Here is an 18,056-nt window from a genome sequence, read left to right on the forward strand (position 1 = left end):
AGCGCTCGTGCAGCAGTAGCTCCGCCCTCACACAGCAAAGGTATCTGGGACTGGTAGTCCCCTCCTGCAGCAACAGCGTTCTCCAGGCGTCGGTCAGCGCGTCCCGCGCTGCGGTGTCTCCCTGGCGCTTAAGTAGCGCTCGTGCAGCAGTAGCTCCGCCCTCACACAGCAAAGGTATCTGGGACTGGTAGTCCCCTCCTGCAGCAACAGCGTTCTCCAGGCGTCGGTCAGCGCGTCCCGCGCTGCGGTGTCTCCCTGGCGCTTAAGTAGCGCTCGTGCAGCAGTAGCTCCGCCCTCACACAGCAAAGGTATCTGGGACTGGTAGTCCCCTCTTGCAGCAACAGCGTTCTCCAGGCGTCGGTCAGCGCGTCCCGCGCTGCGGTGTCTCCCTGGCGCTTAAGTAGCGCTCGTGCAGCAGTAGCTCCGCCCTCACACAGCAAAGGTATCTGGGACTGGTAGTCCCCTCCTGCAGCAACAGCGTTCTCCAGGCGTCGGTCAGCGCGTCCCGCGCTGCGGTGTCTCCCTGGCGCTTAAGTAGCGCTCGTGCAGCAGTAGCTCCGCCCTCACACAGCAAAGGTATCTGGGACTGGTAGTCCCCTCTTGCAGCAACAGCGTTCTCCAGGCGTCGGTCAGCGCGTCCCGCGCTGCGGTGTCTCCCTGGCGCTTAAGTAGCGCTCGTGCAGCAGTAGCTCCGCCCTCACACAGCAAAGGTATCTGGGACTGGTAGTCCCCTCTTGCAGCAACAGCGTTCTCCAGGCGTCGGTCAGCGCGTCCCGCGCTGCGGTGTCTCCCTGGCGCTTAAGTAGCGCTCGTGCAGCAGTAGCTCCGCCCTCACACAGCAAAGGTATCTGGGACTGGTAGTCCCCTCCTGCAGCAACAGCGTTCTCCAGGCGTCGGTCAGCGCGTCCCGCGCTGCGGTGTCTCCCTGGCGCTTAAGTAGCGCTCGTGCAGCAGTAGCTCCGCCCTCACACAGCAAAGGTATCTGGGACTGGTAGTCCCCCTCCTGCAGCAACAGCGTTCTCCAGGCGTCGGTCAGCGCGTCCCGCGCTGCGGTGTCTCCCTGGCGCTTAAGTAGCGCTCGTGCAGCAGTAGCTCCGCCCTCACACAGCAAAGGTATCTGGGACTGGTAGTCCCCTCCTGCAGCAACAGCGTTCTCCAGGCGTCGGTCAGCGCGTCCCGCGCTGCGGTGTCTCCCTGGCGCTTAAGTAGCGCTCGTGCAGCAGTAGCTCCGCCCTCACACAGCAAAGGTATCTGGGACTGGTAGTCCCCTCCTGCAGCAACAGCGTTCTCCAGGCGGTCAGCGAGAAGTATAACCACGGTGTTCCAGCATGGCTCATACCGAAGGGGAAGGATTCACACCAGTGGTTGAAGCGGCCCATCAAGAGGGGCAATTAAGGGTTAAAACACAAGTGATGGTCCTGCACCATACCTTATACATCAGTGTAAAAACTGGTGTGACTTAAAAACCAGCAGCATTTCAAGCTACGTTTCTGTCCAGCCATTTTTAGTATTATATGAAATCATTGCATGTATGCTTTCCAAGCCCGGTAACATCCACTGCGGACATCCTTTAGTGCAATTAAAAAAAAAATAAACAATAAAAAACACTACTTTTTTGCTACCCCATCACCAAAGCTTTAACCTGCAATAAGTAGTAGGATTCAGTAATACATACACCGTGTAGAGCTGCAAAATGTTGTGGGTTTGACTTACAGACAATCAAAGCAATGACTAACGCTTAAAAAAGCAGCAAACCCAGTGCATCAGTAAACCCAGCTGGTCCTGCCCCTTACGAGAAGTGAAAAGGGCATACTGGCAGCAGGAACCATGTGCGTGCCAGTTTGGTGACGGGCATTTTTGTGTTTAAAACATCTAAGCAGCATGGTGTCCACATTCAGGCACGGACATGTATGCCAACACTGTGGCATGGCTAGTGCTTTAACTGAACAGGTACTGTCCGGTACTGAGTAGCTGCACTAATTTATTTTGAAAAGGAGAGTATCTGCACATCTCAGCACCGCTACAATACATTTAATGTGAGAGTACCAGAACTACTATATTTCCATTTAAAGCACTGTGTAAGGGTCTCCGTCATAATACTGATACTGTATTTGCTTGCACTCTATGGGGCATATTATCAAGAAACGGAGTTAAAATGATCGCCGCTTTAGCAGCAGAAAACTGCCGCTAAAGCGGCGATAATGGGCTTGATAATATGCACTTGAGAAATCCTGTGAAGTGCAGGCACTCCCCAGGATGTGCTCTCTGATGCAAAGGTCCCACAGCCGCACCTCACTGTTGCAGCAGAAAGACACTGCCCACGCTGCTTTGGAAGTAATGCCCGGGCACCCGCGGGCTGGTGCTCCAGACTAGGGTGACGAACCGTCCGTAAATTTCACGGACAGTCCGTAATTTCGGCCGTCTGTCCGTTGTCCGTGAAGGATTCTTTAACGGACGCCATTTGTCCGTAATTTTAACCGGGCACCGGTGGCACCACCCTAAAACCGGCACAGCTTCCACCCACCTCCCTTCTTGACTCCGATGCTGTTGAGGTCGGGTGTAACAGACTCCGATGCAGTACCAAAGCTCAGATACCCAGCAGCATTGGAGAGGCACAGTGGGATGGCAACCCTCACACCTTCCGCCCTTGATGAGCTGTTAAGAGGTGCTTGAAGGTGACAGAGGGAGGGGCTGTAGCTTCAGGAGCAAGGGCATCTATTCAGATGCAAACAGACCTGAATGCGTCATGTCTCTGCAAATTAGAGGGGCCTCACACATTCCCTTTCTGCCCAGGGCCCCACACATCCTAGAACCGGCCCCGATTACCCAGAGGCAGCACGTGGTTCTCTTCACAGAGCTTAATTACTGTCACTTAAATTGTAAGCAAACCTCGGTTCTTCAAACATGCAGTCTATAATGTAATAAAATAAAGAAATGGCATAATCGCCCCCACACTGATTAACAAAGTATGCAGGACAATCAGTTAAATCAGTTCTCTTGGAGTATCTCCTTTAAGTACTGTACATCACAGTGGGGGATGGCAAAACTAACATTTTGTAAAGAGAGCCTGTCTTCTCGTTGTCTTGTCCAGGAGGGGGTGAGGAGCCCTACCCCACCCTGGAAGAGACCAAGATGATACTAGAATACTGCATCCCCGCCCCTGTGCCCACCCTGGTGGATCCTGTTCCCCCTCCTGTGATGGCTCCTGCCCCCCCAGTGATGGCTCCTGTCCCCCCATGTGGTGGCTCCTGTCCCCCCGCCTGTGATGGCTCCTGTCCCCCCGCCTGTGATGGCTCCTGTCTCCGCCCTGGGTGGCTTCTGTCCCAGTCCTGGAATGGCTCCTGCAGCGAGGGTGAAGTTCTTGATGGGCCTCTTCTAAAAAAGGCTCTGCTCAAAATGAATATGAAAAGGAGGGCGAGTGAGTAAGTGAAAAGATGGGTGGATGGCTGGAAGAATTAGTGAAAGGGTGAATGGATTAATGAAAGATTGAATAGATGGATAATGAGAGAGGATGGATGGATTGATGAGTGAGTGGAAGGATGGATGAGAGAAAAGGTAAATAGCTGGATGTATGGGTGGAAGGGTAGCTGGATGGGTAAAAGGGTGGATTGATGAGTGAAAGAATGGATGAGTGAAAAGGTGGATGATGAGTGAGGGAGTGGGTGGATGGATGAGTGAAATGATGGATGGATTGATGAATTGATAAGTGCAAGGGTGAATGGATGGACGGATGAGTGAAAGGGTGGATGTAAGGATGGATGAGTGAGTGAAAGGGAGGGTTCATGGACAAAAGGATGAATAGATGAGTGAAGGAGTGAAAGGATGAAAGGATGGATGAGCGATAGGGTCAATGGATGGATTCATGAGTGGATGAGTAGATGGGTGGGTGGGTGGATGGAAGGAAGGATGGCTAAGTGAAAGGGTCGATGGAGAGAGAAAGGGAGGATGAATGGATGGATGACTGAAAGGGTGGAAGGATGAGTGACTGGGTGGATGGATGGATGAGTAAGTGAAAGGATGGTTGGATGGGTTAAAGGGTAAAAGGCTGGATGGATGAGTGTACAGATGGATAGGGTGAAAGGGTGGATGGATGGATAGATGAGTGAAAGGATGGATGAAGGGATGGATGAGTGAAATGATAGATGGAAGGATACATGATGGATAGGTTTGCAAATGGTTAAATATGTTTGGATATGGCTGGGCTTACTTATATACTATTGCACGACCTCCGCTGATGTGTCTGTAAAACTTACCTATTGTCCTGAAGTTTTGTACTGAATTTTGACCTCCTGTCCTGAATTTGTATCTTGAATTTTGACCCTTTGTCCTGAATTTTTACATTCACCATCCTCAATTTGCACCAATGCCAGTTGGTCACCCTACTCAGACTGAGCACAATTTAGGAAGTAGTACAGGAAGACCTAATTGGGAGATTCTGTGGACCTCTTCTTGCAAGCTTAGGGCAGACATATTAGCTTCAATGTAAGCCTATTTATCAACATGGGGCTCAAGCCACCATTGTCAATACTAAGTAGCCCCAGTTTCGTACCTCAAACAACGACAACTTCATGAAACTTTAGGGCTGCAGCTGCTGTCATTATGAGGCCCCTCAGTGGACTGGTGTGCATAGGTGAAGTCTGGAAAGGGAACTCCTTTGCCCGCTATGTTCACAACCTCCTCTCGCAGACTAAGATATTATGACGCAAAATGCCATCACTCAGGATGCCAACACTCACAAAAATGAATGGCGTAATCCAAAATGTAGAAAACACTAAGAATGAATACGCGCACACAACTAGTGTTCAAATAGGCTGTAGTTGGATGGTCAATATTATGGGTGCTCCTGGGGTAACGCCTTCAATTCACGGCATCAGTTAAACAGTATAGTTGTTGCACCCCCTAAATAGGATGTGTCCCCCTGGGCACAACTCACATCATATTAACTAGGATTCTCCAGATGTAGAACCAGTAGAAACAAAAGTTCAATCCATATGTATTTTTATTCGTTGCAGTTATTCATATAGTATAACTTCATTCCATTCGAATAACAAGCGTTAAATCATAATGACTGGACTGGTATATCCAATGCATTTCGGGCATCTCACCCTTCGTCAGGGACCAATCCTATAAACAAGCAATAATATCATGAGGGACATTAACCTATGTTTATTGTCACATAGCAGTGTTTCATTTAAATGCATGCATGTGCGGTTGTACTGATAGTTACTTTGTGAAAAACAACAAAATGAGGATCTTCTCTACCTTTACTTAATGCTAGCGATGTGTCACTAAAGCTGGTAACCGTGACTTAATAGAAAGCGTCCTAATTATTGGGGACGTTGAGCTGTTAATAAGAGGTGACATACAGTTTACAGTGTATTGTGTGTACGAATTCGGTGATGTTGTACGTCTCAGATGTTAAAAACGCGTACGTTAATTGGTTTATTCCAGTGCACACAGAGTAAACAATGTGCCGGTTAATTGAAAATGTAGCGCTTAAGAGCTCCGAAATAAATCGGGTCGCGCTGTGAATTAAGAACGTGCCTGTGAGATAGAAGTTACAATTAGAAAACTTACGGTCCAGTCACGGCGGTCCGTTTTAGTGCGGCGAGTGTATCCTTCGCGTTTGGGTGCTGGTGATTCCAACGGGTGTCTTAGTAGTAGACAAGGGACTAGCCTCGTCTGTGTCATTGACGTTGTTAGTAATAGACGAGGGACTATTCTGTTCTGTGACGTTAGCGGCCATCATTAAAAGTTAACTTATAATTGAGATACGTGAAACACGCTATAGATGCGGTTGGAAGAAGAAGTAAACTCAACTAAATGGATAAATGCTTGTACAATAAGATGAATCCGAATTAATACGGGTGGTACTAGAAAAAGTACATAAAATCTTAATGACAATGTAAGGAATGCATTTTAAATAGTCTCACTTGCGGCTATAGTTAAGAGATGACTAATAGAGATACATGAATTACATAATAGATGTGGTTGGGGGAAGAAAGGAAAGTAATCTAACTAAATAGATAAATGAATATACAATACGGATAAATACTTGTTAGGTGCACTGGAAAAAATGCACGACATATTAATGACAACATAAGGACAGTATTTCGAACATTCTCAATAACGGTAAATGAAAGTTCATAGATAGCAGGAAAATTCTATAGGGTCGTTCAACGCATGTGGTTTCATGGAGTCCAATGTTTTTATCCAATGGTTTTCTCGCTGTAGAAGGTGTTTTCTATTATCTCTGCCTTCAATTTTGGCTGCCACTTCGAGGATTAAGAATTTCAGTTGACTGATGTTGTGATGGTTCTCAAAATGGAAACTGCATCTAACATTAGTAGGTTATCTCGCATTTGCTGCATAACAGACTGTCTTTCTGCTTGCGTCCTCATCAACTGATTATTCCAGGACTCCCCTCATTCTAAATGTATCCATCATTTGAAAGCAAAGGGAGAGTCTACCAAACTCAAGACCCACTATGGAAAAGTTAGCAGTTGCTCAATTATACCACAACTGGACTATAATTGTATTGTATTGAGATTTATAAAGAGCGCAGATACCCAACAAAGGTCTCCTGGCGCTGGACAGGACGGCAAGCAGAGCAGCAGCAGGCTGCTAAACTTCAACTCTGAGTAGCAGATAATCAGGCATGACAGCTAAAGAGCAATGTCTTCAGGTTCTTGAGAAAGGTAAGCAAAGATTGACAGTGAGCGCAACTGGGAGAGAATTCCAGAATTTCGGGCCCAGGTAGGAAAACAAGCAGCCTTTCATGTGAAGAAGAGGAAACCTGGGCAATGTAAACAGTGAGAGGCTGGATGATCTCAGCTGTCAAGTGGGAACATAGGGTTTCACCAAGCCCTGAACGTAGGAAGGGGCCAAGCTATGTTTGGCCCGGAACAAATAGCATAAGGCCAAGAATTTAATATGCTTATCAATCCTAAACCAGTGTAGTTTGTGAAGCAGCAGTGAAACTGAAGCGTATCTCGGCAGCCAAAAAAGAAGACAAACGGTCACGTTCTGGATGATCTGCAAGCGACGGATCGAGGATTTGTCAGTGCCCTGGTATAAAACATTGCCATAGTCCAATCTGGATGTCACCAGAGCCTGCGTCACTGTTCTCTGTACAGCCGGGGACTTAGCCAGGGGATCTTTTTGAGCCATTTGAGAACAGAGAAGCAAGTGGCCGTGACCTTAGACACCTGAGGCTTAAGGGAGATATTGTTATTGGTGAAGCTGAGATTCTTAACCTTAGTTACCGGAGACTACAACCCACTTTAGAGCAGCACGTGCATTCTTCAGATTAATCCATATGCTGGATGGCATGCATAAGGCTGCAGCTGAAAGTAAATCCACTATCCACCCTTTTTGTCTTAAGAGCAGCCTTCAACACCGTCAGGCACCATAACCTTCTTGGCAGATTGTTAATAGGTTGGTGGCTGTAAAATGGTTTGACTCCTTTATCATATTTATTATACATCTCTGCAGATTTTAAATCTTTTTTTTTCCCAGTTACGCTACCTTTGTTTCTTTAAGCTCTCAGTTCTTCTGGAGATCTGCCATTTTAGTTGCTTTTTAACCTACCCACACAACCCTGCCCCTCAACACTCACTGCTCTATCTCCATCAGTTCCCTCTTTCAGCCTACATTGTATTTTTTTCAGAGCTTTACTTGAACTACTGTTGCCATTCCTTGTTCAGAGCACGTGTAGGGATTTGAGTTTTTTCTCCTCTTTTCAACTTAGACTGACAGAGATACTCCCCAACATGGTGACAGAGAATCACTTCCTGAGTAATTCATAGTCGGTTCATGTTTTCTAACTAAAACTAGGTATTCAGTTGGGGAACAGCCTACGACATAGAAAGATAATCTGTAACTCCCTAACAAACTTTAAAGCTCCCGCAACCACAAATGTCCAACTTCAGACATGAGAAAGCAAAAGACACTTGATGGACAGAATGCAGCAAATCAAAACATTCACCCCCAGTCAACAGATCCACAGATCTGGGTTAAATCTATTGTTCTTTTGCTCACCATGCCACCCCACTCCAGGGAAGACCTGGCTTGGCAGTTCGGGCTGGACTGTTTCCATGAGAAACAGGGTCACGACTGATTTGCATATAGCTGGGTGTGAACTGGGGTGGCGAAGTGTGCTAAAGAACGACGAGTGAGTGTATGAAAAGTTTCAGCGCTCCGTAAATCATCATCTTGTGTTTGCCAACTTCAGACATGAAGCACTGACTTTTAGCAGTGAAACGGAACAGAACTCTGGCACTACCAATTGCCTATCACTATGCTGTCATCAGCACATGTGGCAGTGAGAAGGACCAGCAAGTTTTTATTGTGTGTAATACGTTCTTTGCTACTCACCTTGGCACTGGGCAATTTCATGGTACAGCATGAAGAATCCGTGCGAGGCTTTGCAGCTGTACTCCTGTATGGCGACTACATTCCCCTATGACGGAGGTGCCCTACCTTCATGTGCAGGAAATGCGCAAAGGATGTATGTTATGGGGTTCTCAACTGAAGGTCGCAAGAAGGGTTAATCTGGACCCAGTGTGCGCGCAGCACAAAATAAAGTGTCCTTTGTGAATGTTGATTATGCTTCTGTACGAAATACCTACATAAACGGACTCCTCGCACCTCCCACTTTGGAAATCCTTTTTTTTTTTTTAAATATCTTTATTGATTTTCTCTTAACATATATCTCACCCCCAACCCAGCCGCCACCCCCACCCCACACCCCGTCACATTTCCCCCCACCCAAATTCAAACAAAGACACAATTTGCATAGTTTCACACAACACTTCAAAAAGATACAGGGGTGAGGAGCATTTAAGATCATATTTGATATAATGTAGAAAAATCTAGAATGTCCCCGTTCTTATTGGATTGAATTCTCACCTCATTACAATTTTTCTCATCTATGTATAATTGCCCATCCATTGCAACAGTGGGTTCCATATCAACATGCCTCTATTGCATTTATTGCGCCCTTTTCTTTTATATATGGCCACCTCCAGGCTACAGGTTGCTAACAGCCGGGCCCTCCGTTGCTGGAATGTCGGTGTATTCGGGTCTAGCCAGGCTGAGGCTATGCATAGCCTTAAGATGGCCTTAGCCACAAAAATCAGGCCAAACATATATTTTGGACGGGTGCCGTCTGCCGTACCCAACAATATTTCCTCTGTTGAAATATGAACACCTATTCCAAAACTTTCTGATAGAAAATCAGAGATTTCCACTATTAAATTTGACAACACTTTACAGGAGGCAAATATATGCACACTATCAGCCTCAAATAATGAACATCGTGGGCATGTTGTACATTTTCCAGTCCCCCATTTCGCAATTTTCTTCGGGGTATAATATAATGAAAAAAACTTTTATAGTACTGGGCTTGTAATTTAACTGACCTAAAACAGGTTTGCGACATTTCAAAGGATCGAAGAGGGGTTTGTGGCAATACAGCCAACTTAGTCTGCCACATATCTATCTGTTTCTCCACATCATCGGGACCCAGAGAATTCAGATATTCGTATATCTCCCCAATAGTTAAACTAGATTTTTTACATATACTGTCTATAATTTGTATTGCGTGGATATACCTTAATGCCCAGCGTGGCTTCTTATATCCCCAGATGAATCTGGAGAACATAGATTCTATAGATCTAAACAGTTGAGGGGGAAATTCTAAACAAATAGTCCTAAAAAAATATAGGATTCTGGGAAGATATAACATTTTATTCACATTTTTATTAAGATGTACCAATTCTTTTTTTGTTCGTTGAATCAAAGGTTCCACATTATTGTTAACTATGTTATCCACCTCTGCCGATATGGTCACCCCGAGATACGTGGCTTTATCTACAACTCTAACATCTCTCATCGTGATCTTGTCGTTAAGAATGATCTGTTTTTTTACTCTGATTTAGCTTGTAGCCAGATACTGCTCCGAAAATCAGAGCTTCCTCTTCTATCGCAGCAATTGCTTTATTAGGATTACTAGTAACTAAAGCAATATCATCTGCATAGGCTAGTGTTTTGGTCTCGTATTCTTGTGCACAAATTGGTCGAATTAGTGTGTTTTGATCCAACCTACGGATGAACGGATCGATGTAAATCGCAAAACGAAGAGGAGAGCATGGGCACCCCTGCCTTGTCCCCCTAGTGATGGTTATTTTTTCAGATAATACCCCATTTATTATTATTATTTTTTTTTAATCTGTTTATTCAAGTCAGCAAATCCATGACATTACAGTTGTGGATATACAGAGCCACAGCAAAAGCAGGCAAATTCTGAACCAATCTGTCACTGTAAATCCGCATGCAAACAAGTATCAGTTTTCATTTACCCCCAAATCACTTTTACGTAACCATAACAAAAACAACCAATGGTACAGATGGAAAGCAGCAGTAACCAAACATAGCACTCTAGCAATTAAGGAGCGAGCCCTGCTAAGGGAGCAACCCGTATGAAATAGTGCACAGCAGTAGCAATCATGTTTGTACATCGGACCCCAACACAGCGTAGTGTAAGCGGGCTTCCGCCCTGTTGCATACGGACACAAGGACTAGCAATACACGACGTGCCACCCCACCCGCTATGAGGTCCCTCCTCCATTCCACCCACAGCCGGCTGCCATCAAATGCAAAGTCGTCTAGAGTTCAGCAGCACAGGCGAGCACCTCCACACCCCCAGCAATATCAGCCCATATCATCAGAAACCTCTCCAGACAATGAACGTGTAGAGCTGGGGGAGCCGGCCCTCTCCCGGGCCCACTGCAAGAAGGGCTCCCAGATGTCTCTGGGTCGGGAAGTGGCCGGCATCGTTTCCCAGTAGCATGCAAGTTGTGTGTTACCATATGTCACATCTTTCACCCATTCCGTAAATTCAGGTAAGGATCTGCGGCCCCAGCGCACCGCCACCTGTCGCTTAGCATATAGGAGCAATAGCGCATGTAATTTCCTAGTCTTTGGTGGGGTATTTTTAACATAGCCCAGTAGCCCCAGGAGTGGAGTCGGCGCATCGGCTCGGAGGAGGATTTGATTAATAGCAGTGAAGATGTTCAGCCAGTATTCCTCCAGCCGCGGGCAGCTCCACGCCACATGCATAAAAGTAGCATTTTCGGCCCCACACTTCCAGCAGGTATCATCCTCCCTGAGGCCCATACGATGCAACGATCTTGGTGTACGATAGTATCTGTGTAAGAACTTAAAATGCACGAGGCGCAATCTATAATTGGGCGATAGTTCCTTCAGTTGCCCACAGCAAAAGGCCCACTGTTCTTCAGACAGAGGGGCCTCCAACTCTGCGTTCCACGCATGCAGCGAGGAGGGCACAACGACAGGGGACTGCTCCTGCATACAGTTGTATAACCGGGACACAACTTTTTTGGGAGATGCTTTCGAAAGTAAGTTTTGTAGTGCCTGGAGTTGCGGGGGCTCGTCCGGGAACTGAGGCCACAGCGTTTTACAGGATTCTTTAAGCTTATGAAGAGTAAAAAGGTCAGCAAAGGTCTCCGGTACGGCCGTCTCACCCGCAATGGGAACCCCGAAGGTGCCGCCCGAGTAAATGTCAGCGAACGTGCGCAGGGTTGTCCCTCTAATCACGACGTCCCCCCCTCTATCCTGCAGGCAGGGAATCAATGGATTTCCCCGCAGGGGAACAGCCGGCGCATACAGGAGAGGAAGGCGTGCCCTCCTCTGCAACTCCCGCCATGTCCAGCGGAGCAAGGCCACCGTGTCCACATCTTTGGAGGGGCGGGGCGACTTCCCGTATAACGCCACACTGAGGGGCAAGGGAGCCGCAACCGCCATTTCCACCGCAACATGCGGCTGATAGGGAGTGGGGAAAACCCAGAAGTGCAGGAATTGTGCTTGCGCACACAGCGAGTATAATGCCATATCCGGGGCTCCCAGGCCACCCTGCCGCAGCGGGAGGGTGAGCAGCGCCCAGGATGATCTCTCCTGGCCCCCAGCCCAAACCAGCGTCAACAGCAGTGACCGTACCAGAGCATGGAAATGCGCAGTCAGAGGCAACGGTAGATTTACAAAGAGGTATAAAAATTTCGGAAGGACCACCATTTTTGCTAGGGCGATCCTTGCAACTAAAGACAGGGGGAGCTTGTTCCAAATTTCGATTTTCCCTTCCAGCCAGTCCACCGCTCTACCATAATTCAGCGTCCACAAGTCGCTCAGGTTACGGCTGATCCAGACCCCCAGGTATTTGACCGAGTCAGTTTCCCAGCGCAAGGGGTAATCCGAAGACACCTCCGAGGTGGCATCCGTCAAAGGGAACGCAACAGACTTGGACCAATTAATAGCTACTCCCGCCAGTCCCTCGAACCGGACGAACTCCCTCAGTAGTGGGTTCAGGTTCTCGGCGGGGTTAGTGACATACAGCGTTACATCGTCCGCGTACAGAGAAATCAGCAGGCTACGAGAGCTGAAGCCGATGCCCCGGGCCGTGTGATGCTGGCGGACCCGAGCCGCGAGGGGCTCCATGGCGATGGCGAATAGCAACGGGGACAGAGGGCACCCCTGCCTGGTCCCGCGAGAGATGCCAAATGGCTGGGAAATCAGCCCGTTCACCCGCACCCGTGCTCTGGGAGCGGCGTAGAGGGGCCGTATCAAGTTTATAAAAAGTGGACTAAAGCCCATCCTGCCAAGAATCCGAAACAGGTAGGGCCATTCCAGCGAATCGAACGCCTTCGTGGCGTCCAAGAAAATGACCGCCGCCTGTATGGAGGGGTGTAAATAGTGCAATACTGAAAATATAGTTCGTAAGTTGTGCGACGTGGCTCGGCCGGGGATAAACCCCGATTGATCGGGCAGCGCCACCATCGGCAATAAGGGCTGAAGCCGGTCTGCTATCAGTTTGGCGTAGATTTTAACGTCTACGTTAATGAGGGAGAGTGGACGGTACGAGTCCAGTAACTGGCAATCTTTGTCCGGCTTAAGCAGTGTAATTATTAGTGCCTCACGCATCGAGTCCGGCAGGGAGCCAGTCTCCTGGGCCTCAGCAAAGACCGAGAGGAGCTTAGGAGCCAGTTCGTCGACAAAGGTCTTATAAAAAGTAGTGGTTAGCCCATGTGGGCCGGGGGCCTTGTGCGCGGGCATGCTTTTTATCACCTGTGCGACATCTCGAGCAGTGAACGGGACGTCCATGTATCGGCGATGGTGGTCACTAAACCAGACAATGGCGATTGAATCCAGGAAAGCGTCCAGGGATTCCGGAGCTATACTCTGTCTGGAAGTATAGAGGGTCGAGTAGAACTGAGCGAAAGCAGCAAGAACTGCATCGTGCCCTAATCGGAGCTCTCCCTCCCCATCTCTGATGGAGGTTTTAAAATTGGACTGTGCGCGCGGAGAAACAAGCCGCGCCAGGGTTCTGCTAGGTCTATCCCCTTCTCCGTAACGACGGGCCTCCGCCTGTTTGCCCAGGAACTTCACCTCGCGCTGCGCCTCAACGCCGAACTCCAGCAGCTTAGCCTTCATTTGAACCGCCAGGTCGGGCGACGGGTCCTTGCAGAATCTCACGTCCAGCTCCCGTAGCTCCCCCTCCAACCGGCCCAGAGAGCCGCGTATTGCCTTCAGGATCCCCGCCTGCCTGGAGATGCACTGGCCCCGAATCACCGCCTTAAATGCGTCCCAGAGGGCCGCCTCGGTAGTCACGGACCCCGTGTTATTCTCGAAATAGTTCACGATGTCCGCTCTAATTTCCTCAGTAAAAGCAGAGTCTGAAAGCGCATGTGGGGGCAACCGCCAGGAGAACGCGCGAGCAGGGGCATCAGGCACCTTTGCCACCAACAGGCAAGGGGCGTGATCGGAGAGTGACCTGGCCTGAATGTCCACCTCAACCACCCAGGATGCCACATCCGGCGAAACCAGCCAGTAATCTAGACGGGACCAGGCCGCATGCTGGCTCGTTATGCATGTCCCCACGACGTCAGCTGGGTGCCTAGCTCTCCATATATCTGACAGCAACCCCTCCTCCATAATGTCAAAGATGGCTTTCCGCGCTCTGGTGTGTGTGGGCCCTCCTGCACCCCTACGATCCTGCGCATCAGCCAGTACTACATTAAAATCCCCACCAAGGATAATCGTGGAGCAATCTAGTAGCATGATCCGTGCCCACAGCTCCCTAAAAAAGTCAGGGTCGTCCACATTAGGACCGTATACCGCCGCCAACACCATCTCCCTCCCCTGCAGCACACCATGGGTAATAACGTAACGCCCCTCTTTGTCCAATAGAGTGTGGTGTTCTTTCCAGTCCAGCCCAGCTCTTATGAGTATAGCCACCCCTCTAGCATAATTAGAATAGACAGCGGAGTACACCTGTGCCCAACGCGAGTGCTTCAGTCGGAGGGAAGGGGTGGAGTATACATGCGTCTCCTGCAGAAAGCAGATATCTACCTTGTGACGAGAGAGGTACCCCTGCATGAGCCGCGCTTTTTTGTAGTCCCCAAGTCCTCTAATGTTCCACGTCAACAATCTAACTCCTGCCATCCCATGAACTATGCCGCGACTCGTCTCCTCCGCCCCCATGGGTATACTGCATCTCCCTCCCAGTGTACATCCTGTGCCATGTATATGGTAGCATCATGTTAATCTGCGAAAAGACATTTCCATCGTACCAAAACATACATAACCTTAAACAGCCCAACTCCTCCCGCCGCCCCCCACCCTCACCAACCCCCCAATCAGGTTGTGACAAAGCCCCCCCATAACCACACAAAGCGTGGTTACAACTTGTACCCTCAAACAATGGGAGACACCCCATGGGGCGTGGTGCTCCAAGTGTACTCCCCCGTTTGCACAGGGTGGCTGCACTGTAGTGGACCCCGCCTCACACCAGCATCCCTTGCTTCATCTAAACCGCAGCCCACACTCCGGAGGGGCCGCGCAATGGAGGTTCAACTCAGCAATTCCATCACAAATGACAGGGGCAGGCAGCTCATATCCCCCCCTGAACTGAAAACTGGGCCACTAGAGTAGCCGCGGGTGGGAAGAGGCTGGCACCGCATACCAAGTACAATGCCCTTTGCGGATAGTACATGCTACCTACACACTCCTGGGTCAGTCATTGTCAATCAGGCGACCATCTTCTACCTCCGCGCGAGGCGACGCATGTCTCGCTGCAGCACCACCTATTTGTTTAGCAAACTTCAACGCCGCCTTGGCCTCAGTGAAGTAATGCGTGGTACCCTCGTGTGTCACCCTCAGCTTCGCCGGATACAGCAGTGCATATGGGACTGTGGCCTGGAGCAGCAACTTTTTCGCAGGTAGGAACTCCTTCCGGGCAGCCTGCACTGAGGGAGTAAAATCCGGGTAAAAGGAGAAATTATTCCCTTTATGCACAATCTTCCCCTTTTCACGAGCAAGGCGTAAGATGAGGTCCCTGTCTTGGAAGTTCAGGATTTTAGCCAGGATAGGGCGCGGCGCCGCTCCCACCGGTGGTTTCTTCCCAAGCGATCTGTGCGCTCTCTCAACAGTGAACACCGGGGACAGCGCCGGATCGAAGAGTTCGTGGAGCAGCTCTGACATACATTTCCATCCTTCCAGTGTTCGTTGTCTCCGGAATGCCCGTGATACGGATATTGGATCTACGGGACCTCGCCTCTAAATCATCCGTTTTGGCCCGGAGGTATTCCAGTTCTTTTTCCACGGAAGTAAGGTGTTTCTTAGTTTCGTGTCTGAACTCGCAACATTCGGTGTGTTCGGTCTCAAGTCTATCCAGCTTAGATTCATGCGAGTCCACCTGCTGCTTGACAGACTCCAACTGGGAGGCCATGACGTCCAGCTTGGCATCAATGCTCTTGAGGCTCGATCGGACCTCCAGCATCAGCGCCCGGTATTTGCCCTCCGGCCCCGTCCCCTGCGAGGAAGACTCTGCCGTCTCCAGGTCCACCGCCTGTTGTTTAGCCTGGCGCTTGTGATCAAAAGTGAGCCGAGACTGCTTCGCCTCGTTTTTCCCCCCCATGACGATGGGCCAGACCCGGACACGCAGGAGGAGGTCGCCTCAAATACAGCCAGATATGCCCGTATCCAATCGGCGTTGTCAAGGGTCCGGTTGCGACCCCGGGGGTCTCACCACCACTCCGCACGGCCCCCACCTCACAGCCACCAGGCCAGCAGGGTCACAGCACAAAGCCACAGGCGGCACCGGAACAGACCAGGAGGGCTGGTCCACAGAGCAGCGCCGGCCCGGGCAGGTCCCGACCGCCAGCCAAGCCGCCACAGATGCACCACCACGAGGTATCGCAGGATCAATTATCTAAGCGGCTGTCCATCCCGAGCCTCCGTATCTGCTCCAGCCCGCAGAGCCCCAACGCCGCCCCGGCTTCGCTCGCCAAGGCCTACAGGGTTATCGTCGCCACTTCTCAGCTGCGCCCTGGCTCCGCAATCCCACAACTTCGTCCACTGTCCGGCAGCCTGCAATGTATTAACGTGACCGGCGCGCTCCGCCCATCCACCTCTTTGACTTCAGTCCGATCAGCACACGATCCACTAGTGCTCACCACCACTCACAGGATTGGGCTAGGAGTGACTCCACACCGCCTCTGATCAGGCCGGGCGTCTTCAGGACACAGCCCCACCGCCACGGAGAGCCAGCCCCAGTGTTCTTAGGCGCACCAATAACGCCTCCAACTCGAGCCTCAGTCGGACCTTCCCAGCTCAGGAGCTCCCAGCATGGGCAAAGCGGCCACCAGGCCCCCCACAGGCCACGTACACTCCGCAGCTCAGGGATAGGCAACGGCCAGCGGAGACGCGCCAGCACCGCGCAGCCCTCTTTACTAATCAGATCCTGGGCTGCAGCGCGCGCTCAGCGGCCCCCCCAGCTACCGCCTACCTTGCAGGCTCACCTCCAGCGATCGCCGACCTCCGCAGCGGTGTGTGTAAGGGAGCGCGGGACCACCTGCAGTCCAGCCCGGTCAGCCCACAGCTACGGCCAGCCTCGCGTCTGATTCCCTCAATACAGACAAGATGGCGTCCACGTCGTCCAGGTCTTCTCTCCCTCAGCTCGGGGCAGGCAGCCCCGCCAGTGCAACCCCCAGCTCAGCAGGCCAGGACCAGCGGCCAGACCTCCAGACGCATCCGTGTCAGCGACCCCGGCACACTCCAGGTCACGCCACACTGCCCGGTGTCCACAGCTTCCCGCTCCGCCTCCGGCCTGCACAGCTTCGGACTCGCGTAGCTACGCCCGTCCGCCACGGCGGCGGGCTCCCACGTCAGGATCTGCGCGGGCAGGGCGTCCAGGATCACAGCTCTGCCCCCCGGTCCTCGGCAGCCACCAGATTTGAATCGATGATGCCCTGTGTTCCACGGCGCCCTCCGGACTGCTAATCTGGACGCCGTGTGTGGGTAGGTCAGGATTAAGGAAGGATTAATGCGTGCAGCCGGCGGAGCTCCCTCACAGAGCGGCCATTTCGCTGCCCGGTTGGCCACGCCCCTCGATAATACCCCATTTATTAATACCCTAGCGATAGGTTCCACATAAAGCATTTGTATTGCTTTAATAAATCTCTTGTTAATCCCGCTATGTGACATTGTGGCCCAAAGGTATTCCCAGGAGACCCTATCAAAGGCTTTTTCGGCATCAAGTAGATTAAGCGCCATAGGGTCTCCTGTCACCTTAGTAAAATCAAAGAGAAATTACCCTTTGGACGTGATCAATTGTAGATCTCCCGGGAATGAGCCCATGCTGACGTTTCGATACAATCTTGTGGATGATCGGTGCTAATCGGCTTGATAATAGTTCAGAGTAAATTCTGGAATCTCCATTTATCAATGTAATAGGGCGATAAGACCCGGGTTCTAGAGGATCTTTATTTTTTATTTTTTTTAAACTACAATTTTGGCAGATGACCATGAAGCTGGTGGCCTTCCTCCCTCAAAAATATGAATAAACAATTCCTGCATTGTTTCTTTTAGTTGCGCAGAAAATTTAACATATACTTCTGTTGGAATACAGTCCATACCAGCAGCTTTCCCTGGCACAAGCCGGGAGTGTGGGTATGAGTAATACGCGAATCCCGGGTCCCCAG

The 18,056-nt window shown here is 50.2% G+C and overlaps 1 protein-coding gene across 2 annotated transcripts in view; it reads right to left on the reverse strand.

The window, feature by feature from the left end:
* Positions 1-18,056, reverse strand: part of MRPS33 (mitochondrial ribosomal protein S33) — a 44,007-nt gene that overhangs the window by 13,288 nt on the left and 12,663 nt on the right. Inside the window, exon 1 of one of the 2 annotated variants that reach the window (XM_085651931.1) lies at positions 5,578-5,717. The exons of the other annotated variant lie outside the window; for it this stretch is intronic. Coding sequence (XP_085508057.1) covers positions 5,578-5,691 — 114 coding nt within the window. The 5' untranslated portion in view covers positions 5,692-5,717. Of the gene's footprint in view, positions 1-5,577; positions 5,718-18,056 lie in introns of those variants that run through there. 2 annotated transcript variants of the gene reach the window in all.

Source organism: Triturus cristatus, chromosome 4_1, assembly GCF_964204655.1.
Source record: "Triturus cristatus chromosome 4_1, aTriCri1.1, whole genome shotgun sequence".
NCBI lineage: Eukaryota > Metazoa > Chordata > Amphibia > Caudata > Salamandridae > Triturus > Triturus cristatus.